The 12,764-nt window shown below is 53.5% G+C and overlaps 1 protein-coding gene across 1 annotated transcript in view; it reads left to right on the forward strand.

Moving 5' to 3' along the window:
* LRRC75A (leucine rich repeat containing 75A) overlaps window positions 1–12,764 on the forward strand; it is a 32,932-nt gene that overhangs the window by 13,922 nt on the left and 6,246 nt on the right. The window contains exon 2 of the mRNA XM_052658602.1: window positions 8,719–8,847. Within this exon, the coding sequence (XP_052514562.1) occupies window positions 8,719–8,847 (129 nt within the window). The remainder of the gene's footprint in view (window positions 1–8,718; window positions 8,848–12,764) is intronic.

The following is a 12,764-nucleotide window of genomic DNA, read 5'->3' on the forward strand; positions in this document are numbered from 1 at the left end:
TGCTGGGTCTTTGTTGCTGCACGTGGGCTTGTCTGTAGTTTCGAGGAGCAGGGACTACTCCATAGTTGCAGTGCTTCGGCTTCTCATTGCAGCTGCTTCTCTTGTTGAAGAGCACGGGCTCTGTAGTTACAGCTCCCAGGCTCTAGAGCACAGACTCAATAGTTGTGGGGCACTGGCTTAGTTGCTCCACAGCATGTGGGATCTTCCTAGACCAGGGATCGAACCCAAGTCTCCCACACTGGTGGGCAGATTCTTTACCATGGAGCCACCAGGGATGCCCATTGATTTCTTTTACCACTTGTTTTTAAATATTCTTTCTCATATTGGGCTTGGAGCCATCTCATGGAGCATCTCTGACCAGCCCAGTCCCGCCTCTGGGAGCAGACAGCAAGGGAGAGTGTGTTGGGGTACACTCATCCAGAGAGGACCCAGGACTGGTGAAAACAGCAAGGACGTTTCTGCCAGTGATGCTCCCAGGTGCTTGCAGCTGTGCTCCTGCCTGAGGTCAGCAGCAGTCAGAGGAGAAAAGGGCTCCAGCCCACTCGGTCTGACCTTTTCTTTCCACCCAGGTGCATCATTGAGAAACACGTCAGCTCCGCTTCCATCTGTTGTCTCCCAGGACTGCTCATTTGGTGACTTGTTATTGTCTAGTTGCATCTGACTCTTTGCAACCCCGTGGACTGTAGCCCACCAGGCTCCTCTGTCCATGGGATTATCCCCTGAAGAATACTGGAGTAGGTTGCTATTTCCTACTCCAGAGTATCTTCCTGACCCAGGAATCAGACCCAGGGATCAAACCCATGTCTTCCTGAATTGGCAGGTAGGTTCTTTACTACTGAGCCATCAAGAGAAACTCGTTGGTGACTTAGAACAACAGAAACTTACTCTCTCACAGTTCTGGAGATCAGAAGTCTCAAGTCAAGCCCAGCCTCCCCTGAGGCTGACGGTTGTGGCTCCATCACTTCAGTCTCTGCCTCCATCTTCCTATCCCCTTCACCCCTGTATCTGTCTCTTATCAGATACCTGTTGTTGGGTTCAGGGCCCACCTGGATAAGCCAGGATGATCTCATCTTGAGGACTTTAAGGCAATCAATCTGCAAAGACCCTTTTTCCAAATGAGACATCATTCACACATTCCAGGGACTAAAAGTGCAGACTTGTCTTTCAGGGGCTACCATTTAACTGGTACATCCGTTTCGGTTTCTTGCACCCTGTGTGTGCTTGGCCCCAGGTGTCTCCTCCATCCCCATCGGCATTTTAAGACTCTGCCCACCTTCCTTTTGTATTGTTCTCAAGGCAAGAATACTGGAGTGGTTTGCCATTCCTCCTCCAATTCTTTTGCCACTGATATGAAGAGCCGACTCACTGGAAAAGACCCTGATGTTGGGAAAGATTGAGGACAGGAGGAGAAGGGGGTGACAGAGGACGGTTGGATGGCATCACCAACCCTGTGGACATGAATTTGAGCAAACTCCGGGAGATAGTGAAGGACACGGAAGCCTGGCATGCTGCAGTCCATGGGGCCACAAAGAGTCAGACGTGACTGAGGGACTGAACAACAGCCGCCACCTTCCTTGGAGGCCGCTGTCTTCATTCAGCGATCAGCTGCCTAGTGTCTGCACGGGGTCCCTGCCCGTGGAGATCCTCTAGCTTCTTCCCCTGGCAGGCACCCGACAGTTCAGTCCCTCTCCTGGGAATCCTCGAGGCGGCTAGAATGTCAAGGGGGAGGGGACACGGAGCTGGCCACCCAGGCGAGGCCAGTAACCAGTCTGTGTCCTTCCCCAGAGGAGCAACCTCTGATGCACTGGGCCCAGGAGGAGCCTGGCAGCCTGCCGGCTCCCTGCTTGCCCTCTGGACTAATTACTGTCCTCGGGAGGACCCTGTTTGCTCACAGCCTCATTACCCACCCCGAGCACGAGAGCTCAAGCGCACAGGCTCCGGCGGCTCCAGCGCCAGCTGTCCACCTTTGCTGGTTAATATGCGGACCCGGCCGCCCGCTACCTCCCCGGACTGTGTTATTGCAGAAGCCGCAGCTTCATGCCTGGAAGAGAGAGACAGAGACAAGCTCGCTTCCTGCAGGGCCTCCCTCCTGGGAACAGTCTTGAAACCTGGAACTTAAAAGGGAAGGGGGTGGTTGTGGTTTAAAATAGCATGTGCGTGGCAGCCTCCTGTGTGGCTTCCCCCAGCTTTCCCCTAAAATACCTGAGGAGACACACCAAAAAAAGCTGAAAATTCCTGAAAACAGAGACAGGTGGGCAGCCTGGGAGGATCTCCCTCTTGCTCGGTTGAGACAGACGGGGCCACCCGGCTCCCCCAGGAAGTCGAGGCCTCCTGGGGGAGAGGGAGCCCTTCTCCCCAATCTGAGGAAGTCAGGCGGCCACCCTTCCCCTTGAGAGTGACGGTTTGGGGTCGACACAGCACTGCTGGAGTCCTCCCCTGCCTGCACCCTCCCCGTGCTTCTCTGTGTGTATTCAGAGAAAGTGGCCCTCAGACGCCGCCTCCACCAGGCAGGCAGAAGAGGGAAACCCCAGAGCCGTGGCCACCGGAAGTCCACTGTGGCCCCTGTGCTCGGCCAGGGACAGGGAGGTCCTGGGATACTGACCACATAGTGGCTTTCCGCAGACCTCATTTCTGAAGTATGGGAGACCCAGTCCATGGTGATGGGCAAAGACACCCCTCCCCAAGGTCAGAGTTGCATTAGCTCAGTGTCCCGAATGTGGCCTCCCGCCAAGCTGGCCTCCTTACAAACCAAAAACCTGAGAGGTGGACTCAGCTCTTCCCCCAGGAAGGCAGCCGTGGGACAGGTCAGAAGTTCGGCGTGTGGGTGTGGTTCTCACCACAGCGAACAGTTATCCCGCGCAGGTTGGGTGTCCTGCAGTTCAGCTCAGTTCTGACACTCGCCCAGCGAGAGCGTCTGGCCCCGCAGATAAGGGCTCGGTCCCACAGGACAGCCCGCGCTGCAGACTCTAATCACAGGTCCAGGTGGCCAACTGTGCTTCTGACCGCCCAGCTCTCGGCTGTAGGTTCCCACGACCCTCTCCTCAGGTCAGATGAATTCACTTCAGTGGTTCACAGAGCTCAGGAAAACATTCTACTCACTAGTTTAACATAGTGGATGTAACTCAGGAGCCGCTCGATGGAAGAGAGGCACAGACCTAGGTGTGGGGAGGGACAGGACCTTCCACACCCCGCTGGTGTCCACTCTCCACCCCTCCTGTGCTCACAGACCCAGAAGCTCTCTGGACCCTGCACTGTGGAGATTTTCCAGAGGCTTCATCAGTCAGTGTGACTGATGACCTTGCTGGCCACTGGTGACTGACTCTCTTCATCCTCCGTACCCTCCCTGGAGGTCAGGGGCTGGACTGAAATTCCCAACCTCTAATGACAAGAGCTTCCCTCATGGCTCAGATGGTAAAAGCATCTGCTTGCAATGCAGGAGACCCGGGTTCGATCCCTGGGTGGAGAAGATCCCCTGGAGAAGGAAATGGCAAACCCACTCCAGTACTCTTGCCTGGAACATTCCATGGATGGAAGAGCCTCATAGGCTATAGTCCATGGGGTTGCAAAGAGTTGTACACAACTGAATGACTTCACTTTCACTAATGACAAGATTGGTTCCCCTGGCTACCAGCCCCATTCCCAGATGACCAAGGGACTTTCCAAAAGTCACCTCATTAACAAAAAACATTTTAAAACGTCATCTCATAACAAAAGGCACCTTTGTCTCTCTCATCATTTAGGAAATTCTGAGGGTTTAGGAGCGCCGTGCCAGAAAGTTCAAGTATGTATGTATTGTAAATCACAGCATCACACTAGACTTGATAGGTGGGGGGATCTCACTAGATCACCCCTCCTTCAAGGGTGAACAAGTGGGGAAAAAATCCTGTGCGTCAGGGAAATGTGTGGAGGCCGGACCCTGACTCTGTAATGATCTATGGCAGGTTCCGGAGGAAATGAACTTTGCGAGAACAGCACAGAATGTCACGAAAAGAGGCCAAACTGAGATGGAAAGAAAACAACAAGGCGAGATGAAAAGGGAGATTAACGAGGAAAATAGGAATCACAAGGATTCAGAATGCTAGCCAGTCCTAATTCAGAATGCTAGCCCCAGTCCTAACTAGGGGCAGTGGGAATGGGGTTGACGCTGCAGGACGGGAGGTCTGTGAAGCACACCTGGGCCCTCCACGGGAGTGTGCTGTGGGTAGAACACAGGAAGAGAGAAAGGCAAGAGCTACTCAGAGCACGGCTTTCCTGATGAGGAGACAGGCTCTGAAAAGTCCATGTTTGTAGATGTAAAACCCCGAAATGGAAGGAAAATTTAAAGAAAATACCCACAGCTAGAAATACCCACAGTGGGAAAAATTGTGGTAACCAGGTGGGACAGGCAGGAAAAATAATTGCCATAAACATGCCCCCTTCTGCTCCCTCCTTTCCCAGGAAGGTGTCTGTGTTTGCCCCCCTGCGTCTTAGGACCTTTTAAAAAAAAGTTGTTGGCGTTGTTCTTTAGTCACCCAGTCATGCCCGACTCGTTGCGACCCCATGAACTTAGCCCACCAGGTTCCTCTGTCCATGGGGTTTCCCAGGCAAGAATACTGGAGTGGGTTGCCATTTCCTTCTTCAGAGGATCTTCCTGACCCCGGGATCCAACTGGAGTCTCCTGCGCTGGCAGGCAGATTCTTTACTGCTGAGCCACCAGGGAAGCACATTAAAAAAAAAAAAAAAAATGCACATCACATAAAATTTACCATCTTAACCATTTTTATGCTTCAGTATCATTAAGCTCATTCACATCGTTGTGCAACCATCGCACTATTGTTTCCAGAACTCTTCATCTTGCAAACTGAAACTCAATCCTCTGAAACAGCAACTCCCCGGAAGCCCCTGGGCCCCCACCATTCTATGCGTCTATGAATGCATAGACTCTGCGTCTATGAATGTGACTGCTTCATACGTGTGGAACCCTCCTTTTGTGACTGATTTCTTGTAGCATAAAGTCCTTAAGGATCAGCCACGGTGTAGCATATGTCATATTTTGTTCCTTTGTATGTCTGAATAACATTCCATTGCAGACATATCCCACATTTTTGTGCATGTGCCTATGGAAGTTGATGGGCGCTTGGGTTATTTCCAAACTTTGACCATGGTGAATCGTACTGTCTCCTAGGGTACCCCCTGCTTCCATCCCTGCAGTTCCCCAAGTGTTTTTGGCATTAAGAGCCCTCTTTATCGGAGAAGGCAATGGCACCCCACTCCTATACTCTTGCCTGGAAAATCCCATGGGCGGAGGAGCCTGGTGGGCTGCAGTCCATGGGGTCGCGAAGAGTCATGCACGAATGAGCGACTTCACTTTCCCTTTTCACTTTCATGCATTGGAGAAGGAAATAGCAACCCACTCCAGTGTTCTTGCCTGGAAAATCCCAGGGACTGGGGAGCCTGGTGGGCTGCCATCTATGGGGTCGCACAGAGTCGGACAAGACTGAAGTGACTTAGCAGTAGCAGCCCTCTTTATACGTTCTCTTTTTTTTAATTGAGATATAACTGACATATAACAGTTTTAAGGCATATACTGTATTGATCTGATACATTCATGCTGCAGTATGGTTACCATTGTAGCATTAGCCAACACCCCTGTTTTTGTCACATAAATAACATTTCTTCTATGGTAACACTTAAGGTCTTATCTCTTAGCAAGCTTGATGTTTATAACACTTATGGTGTCTTTCATGGCTGACCTGTGTGCATTTCTTTAACAGTGTACTGTGGACTTATTTATCTTCCTGTTGCAAGTACGAACCTTAAACACCATCTCCCATTCCCCCAACCCCAGTGCACTGTGTTTTTCACAGTTCAGTTCTTTTTAGATTCCACATTTAAGTGCAATCATACAGTATTTGTCTTTGTCTTTGCCTTATCTCACTGAGCATGACGTTCTCAAGGTCCATCCACATTGTTGCAAATGGCAGGATTTCCTTCTTTCTTGTGGATGAATAGTATTCCATTGTGTTATATAGACCACATCTGCTGTATCCAGTCATCCACTGATGGGCATTTAGATTCTTTCTGACTTGGCTGTTATGAGTAACTCCTCGGTGAACATGGGCATGCAGACATCTCCTTGGTAGTATGTTTTCGTCTCCTTTAGATATACACCCAGAAGTGTGACTGCTGGGTTGCATGGTAGTTCTGTTTTTAATGTTGTTTATTTGTTTATTTTTGGCCACACATGTGGCTTACAGGGTCTTAGCTCCCTGACCAGCAATTGAACCTGAGCCCACGGCACTGAAAGCAGTAGACTCCCAGGGAATTCTCTACTTTTAATTTCTCGAGGAATCTTTACACTCTTAAAATTATGGAGGGCCTCAAAGAGGTTTTTTGTGTATGGGTCATATCTAATAAAGGCTGTCTACCTAGAAGAAATCAAAAGAAATATTTTAAATATTTGTTTATTCACTCATTTAAAATTAATAAGCTCAGGACGTCCCTGGTGGTCCATTGGTTAGGACCTCTCCTTCCAGTGCAGGGGGTGTGGGCTCCACCTCCTCTGGTCAGGCGCTGGGATCCCACGTGCCTCGTGGCCAGGAAACCAAAACGCGAAACAGAAGAAATATTGTAATAAATTCAATAAAGACTTTAAAAATGGTCCACATTAAAAAAAAAATCTTAAAATAAAAGGCTTTGATGTTTCTAAGCCCAGAAGAAATTCTTTTTAAAAAATAAATAAAAATAAAGTTAATAAACTTGCATGTGGAAGAAGTAAATTTTCGTGAAAATATGTTTTTCAAAAGAAAAAATACAGTGAAGAGAGCCACATTGTTTCATAGTTTTGTGAATCTCTTTCTTGTGTGACTGGCTTGGAAGACAGCTGAATCCTCATCCCTGTTGCTCTGTGTTTAGTCTCTTGCAGTAAGTTGTTTTGGTTGAAGTCGACAGAGAAAATGTACATCATGCTGATTTGGCAAAGAGGACCTCACAGAACCCCTGGAAGGGTCTTGAGGGTCGCCCCTCATGCTTTGAGAAACGCTGTGTGAATCTCTGGTTGCTTTTTGCAAAGCCATACCCCTCACCTTTCCCGCTGGAGTGAGTCCCCAAACCTGGTTCTTCAAGCTCAAGTGGGGGCCCTACTTCTTTGAGATGGCACATGCTGGCCATTGACCCGCTTGATCCCAGGCCAGGGATACTCTCCGTGCCAAGCTGCCCACCGCGGTGACTCTGGGGTACCTGCTGATGTGCCCAGGTCCTAGAGATTGCACCATTTAGACCCATAATGAGGAAGTCAGGATTCTCCTCACTGCCTGGTATTTGCAAGGCAGACCAGCCCCTCCCAGGCCAAAGCTATGCACAGGGCAGCCTGGAGGAGCCGCATATGGATGTGATTCCTCCACCCCCCATCCCCCCACCCCCCCACGCAGCCAGAGCAGAGCGTCAAGGCCCCTGGTGGGCAGGGTCAGTAGGACTGGCAGCGCGGTCATGACATATTTGTCTGCAGTACACTGGCTTGGTGGGGGACACGGAGAGGACACCAGGGATGCCGGAAGTGGCCCAAGGTGCTCGGGATGTGTGAGGTGCTCTGAAGTAGCACAGGCCCCCCATGGACCTAGGTGGGGTCGAAAGCGTAGCGTTCGTCGCTCAGTCGTGTTGGACTCTCTGCGCCCCATGGACTGTGTAGCCCACCAGGCTTCTCTGTCCATGGAGTTCTCCAGGCAAGAATACTGCAGTTGGTGGCTATTTCCTCCAGGAGCTGGGGTCGAAGTAAAGAAATAAAGCAATAAAAGTGCAGCAGCCTCTCTTCGGCCCCATCTGGTTTTTCCCTGTTGCAGCTTCTCATAACCCGGCGCCCTGGGACCTTGGGAGCTCCACCCCAGCTGGAATTCACAGGGCGGGGTGGCCGTGACTCACCCAGAGCGCGTGATCTGGGCCACGTCTGCCTTCCTGGGGAGACCCCCTCCCCACCCCCTTCCTTCCTTCCACCTTCAGCCCCCTCCCCAGCAACAGTTTCATGACTCCAGATAAGAGCTGCCCAGAGAGACAGAGCCACTGTCAGCAGGCTGGGAGGGGTCCAGACTGACAGCGAGGATGGGGACGTGGCCCTGGGGGTGGGGGTCCCTGGGAAAGGACAACATACATCCTCCCACACCTGCCCCGGCATCCTGGGTTAGTAGGTCGGGTTTTCTTGGTCCTTCCAGGATGGGATGACCTCTACTGGCCTTGAGAGGATGGGGGTGGGAAGATAGGGCAGGGCTGGTAGGAACCCAAGAAACCCAAGCAGCCATCCGGTTCAGGTTTTTCAGACTTCGGCAATAGAACTGCCTTAAAAAAAAAAAAAACAAAAAAAAAACTGAAAGGCAGCGAGCAGAGCGGCTCTGCTGAGAACTGGGCCCAAAGACTTGCTGACCCTTGGCCTCTCTCTTATCTTATCAGCCCCAAGACCTTGGAACACAATTTGGTAACTGCTGGCATGGTCCATCTGCCCATTTCACAGGTGGGGAAACAGACCCCAAGAGGGAAGAGGTCTCTCATCCACATATGGACAGTCTGAATTCCAATTCCTACCTTCCCAGCCTTGCCTGCCACACAGAGTGAAAACTCGCTCAGTTGTGTCTCTTTACAACCCCAGGGACTGAAACCCACCTCCACAGACTGCTGCGGGTATGCTGGGTGGGGTTCCAGGGCAGGGCAGGGGGTGCCTCGCTGATCTCTGGCCATCATCCCCTCTTGCAGGACCTGGGCATGGAGTCAACCTCGCTGGATGACGTCCTGTACCGCTATGCCAGCTTCAGGAACCTGGTGGACCCCATCACGCACGACCTCATCATCAGCCTGGCCCGCTATATCCACTGCCCCAAGCCGGTAGGGCAGCCATGGTCTGAGCCAGCCAGGTCTGGGGTGTGAGGCGAGCGCCTTCCTGGGCAGAATAGCCCGGTGCCCAGGGTGGGGGGCTGGTCAATGCTGCCCAGGCCCCTCATGCAGGCACCTGAGGCCCAGCGTCCATGGTAAAGGCTATACACCTGCACCCTCAGTACTGGCTTTGTTTGGCCCGCCAGGTGCATCAAATCCGGACAATCCCCATGTTGGCTGCCCTTGGAAAATGCTAAGGCCTGCAGCTGAGCAGCCGCCTCTGTTGTCTGGGGCCAGGCCCACCATGTACATCTGCATAGTTTGCCTCCTGCACAAAGACACGTGCACAGAGCGGGTGGGGCAGGAGGAGACAGCAGTCCAAGCCCTCTCTCTGCCCACCAGCCGTGGGCACAGGGGCAGGACCATGTCCACCAAGAGCTAAGCTCTGTCTAGTTTGCACGAAGGTGCTGTGTGAGGGTAGCCACGGCCCTGCCCACCGTTCAGTTCACCACACTCCCCACTACATCCACTGGTCTTCCTCTCTGGACCGAGTGTCATTTTACACCCACCCGCTTCACTCAGGTCCACTTCCTGCCTGGCTCCGCGGCTCTCCAGGCTCTGTGGGCGCGGCCCAGCCCCTCGGCGGGGGAGATCTGTGCCCCTTCCCGCTGGCTCCACAGTCCAGGCCGGGACCGGGACAGGGAGGGGACAGCCACAGCAGGGCAGCTGCCCACTCGGGCTTTCCTCTCTGTTTTGGTTTCTTCTCTCCCATCCCTCAATTTCCAGCAGTTTCTTAAAAACATGCTTCCTTGTAGCAGGAGGAAGCAGCAGGAAGCCAGGGCAGGGTGGAGGAGTCCTGGGCGGCCTCCACTTTAGGGTAGAACCAAGATCAGAGCAAGAGGTGGTTTCCTGGTCCACCCCGCATCTGGCCTGGGCGCCCGGGAGCTGAACCTTGCTCCAGGGCGGCACTCCCATCTGGAGCTCGGTCTAGGGCCTTCTTTCTGGCTTCCAGAGTGTCTGGTGCCAAGACTCCTAGATGGAGGGCTAGACGAGGAGGGCAGGTGTGGGGTGGGTTGGTAGAGGGCGGCCATTGCAAAGCCAGCAGGTGCTGGTTGTCCAGGCAGGGGCACAGCAGAGAAGAGTTGGGCACAAAGTCGGGAACAGTGGACCCTGGGCGATTTAGACGGGGCACCCATGTTGTCCACTGGTCAGCACGCCCCAGCAGTCCTAGTTCTCTAATGTGTCAGGGCCATGTCCAAGGCGCCCCCGCCTCAGGCTGCTGGAAGAGCCTCCAGCTGGACCCTGGGCTCCACTCCTGGCTCCGTGCCCTCTCTGCCCTTCTGTGCAGAGGTAAACCGCGTCACCAGGTACCTCCTGAAAAGCCTTCTGTGTGGTGCTATGATTTAAGAAACTCACGGACCCCTCCTCTGGACCCGCCTGAATCTCCCTTCCCATCACTCCCACTCTGCTCCAGCCCCCACGCTCCTCTCTTCCTGCGGCATCCAGATTCTCTCCAACCTTCAGGACTCTGCTGCCTCCTGCTCCAGCTCTCCTCTCCTCCTTTCAGACTCAGCCTAAGCATTGCCTCTCAGAGGCCTTCTTTGCCCAGCCTCCCTTCAGTAGGTCTCTGATCAGCCTCTACCTCACGCCCCGTTTATTTTCTCATTCCACTCACTGGCCTCTCTGAAATTATTTTGCTTATGTGCTTGTTGGCTTAGTGTCTGCTCTGCGCACTAGAATATAAACTCTGGAGGGGCAAGAGAGGACATCCGCCTGTTCACAGTCATCCTGCTCCTGGCACAAGCAGGCAACACATTCCACCGTGCATTAGAGGATGAGATGGTTGGATGGCATCATTGACTCGATGGACATGAGTGAGCAAACTCCAGGAGATGGTGAAGGACTGGGAAGCCTGGCACGCTGCAGTCCGTGGGGTCGCAAAGAGGGATTTGACTTAGCGACTGAATAGCAACAATAAGGGACTATTTCCAGGGTTGTGGGCAGGAAGAAGGGAATGGACCATGGACCGGGGCCACTGAGACACCGGAGACGAGCATCAGGAAGTCGTTACCGAGGAAGGGTCGTGGGCAGAGCTGTATTGCCAGAGCCGGGAGGAGAACGCCTCTCCCAAAACCGCCCTGTATCTTCCTTTTTTCCTCCTTCTTTGTTTCTTTTGTTATACTTTATTGTGTTTTCTGTTGCTTCATAACAAATCACCCTAAATATGGTGGCTTAAAACATCGTTTTACCATCTCTATAGGCGGGGGATTCAGGAACAGCGGCAGCTCGGAATCTAGCTGGGGGCTCGGGACACTGGCCGAGGCTGCAAGTATCTGGAGGCTGGAGGGGACTGACAGGACGGCGCAACCCCCCATGGCTAATGGCGGGAGGCCTCAGCTTTCTGCCCGCGGCCCGTCCACTGCTTGAGCTCCCTCATGTCAGGGCAGCTGGCTTATCCCAGAGCGGGTGATGCCCGAGAGCAAGGGAGAAGCGCAGTGTCTTCTGAGCTAGTCTCAGACGTCACATGCCGTCACTGCCGTACTGGATCGCCCGATCCGCCCTGACGAGGGTGGAAGGAGGCTGTACACACCCAGGAGTCTGGCATCTGTGGGGCCGTCTTGGAGGCTGACTGAAGCAGGGCAGGAACAAGGAGAGTTAATCCCAGGCCTTTCTCTCCTGCCCTCTGACCTCCCTCCCGTTAGCTGATCACACTGGCAGTCAGGAGCAAGAGGGCCAGTGATGCGGTCTGTCCGTAAGAGCTCAGCCTGTCCAGCACAGAGAACAGAGAGTGGATGGGGGGAGGAGTAGACAGAAAGCCCAGCACAGTCTCGCTGTCTGGAGCAGCACCCAGCACACAGTAGGCAGGGCAGCCGTGTTTGATGAATGAATGAGAAAGTCTTGGGGTTCAGAGTGGTGGAAGGCTCTGCTTGTTATGCCCTGGGGTCGGGGGTGAAGACAGTAGATGGCATCGGAAGGGGCCTGACCCCGCCTGGAGGGGCCTGCAGGTCTGCCGTGGGCCTCTCCCCTGAGAGGTCAGTGAACCCCTCAAACAGGGTCTTCCTGGGCGCCTCTGGTCTGCAGCACTGGGCAGGTGCCCAGTCACCCCAACCTGTGCCACACCCCTCCCCCTCCTTCCTTTTCCACGGGTGGGAGGAAAGCCTAGAGAGCAGATTCTGCAACCTGCCTGCCACAACCCTCTGCTGTGGGTTAGGACTGTTGCAAGTAACAGAAGCCCATGCAGGCTGCCTCAAGCCAGGAAGAGGGCTTATCCTTCCCATGTTGAGGGGGCTCGTGGGGCCCAGTGGCAGCCAAGCTGGAAAGAGGCCCTGGGACCCCAACCAGCATAGACACCTGCCCCCCACCTCTGCTCCTGCCCCCTCCCCACCCCCTCTCCCCATGTCTCAGGGTTAAGCCCCCAAGGAGTCTTGTCTAAAGTCAGGATTCCAGGGCTCCCTTCTGGACCGTCAGCGGTGGCTTGGGAGTGGGGTCTGGTCCCACACAGGGGCTGCTGGGTCTCACGACTTTCAGAGTAAGAGGACACGGCCAGCATCCTCCTTCTTCCTTGCCTCCCTGCTTCCTTCCTCCTCCTCCACCACCGGGCCAGTCCTGCTTAGCTGTTCTTGCAGGCAGAGGCCTGGAGTGGGAAAACTTAAGTGAGCTTGCTTGGGGCTTTCCTAGTTGCAAAGGATAGAAGCACCCTGGACTCACTTTCGATAAAGATTCATTACCTGAGGGCAGAGCAGAGCCCAGCCTCATAGTGACTGCCAGGTTTGCGTCCTGATGCCAGCCTTCACGTCGACTTCTTGTTTCTGCATTTGTCAAGCCGGATTACAGGGGCACCCATCTCATGCAATGGCTGTGATTACAGGATTGGAACATAGGCAAAGCCAGAGGCAGTGCCCAGTGTCTAGTAGATAATATAAGTCACT

Source organism: Budorcas taxicolor, chromosome 19 (assembly GCF_023091745.1).
Source record: "Budorcas taxicolor isolate Tak-1 chromosome 19, Takin1.1, whole genome shotgun sequence".
NCBI lineage: Eukaryota > Metazoa > Chordata > Mammalia > Artiodactyla > Bovidae > Budorcas > Budorcas taxicolor.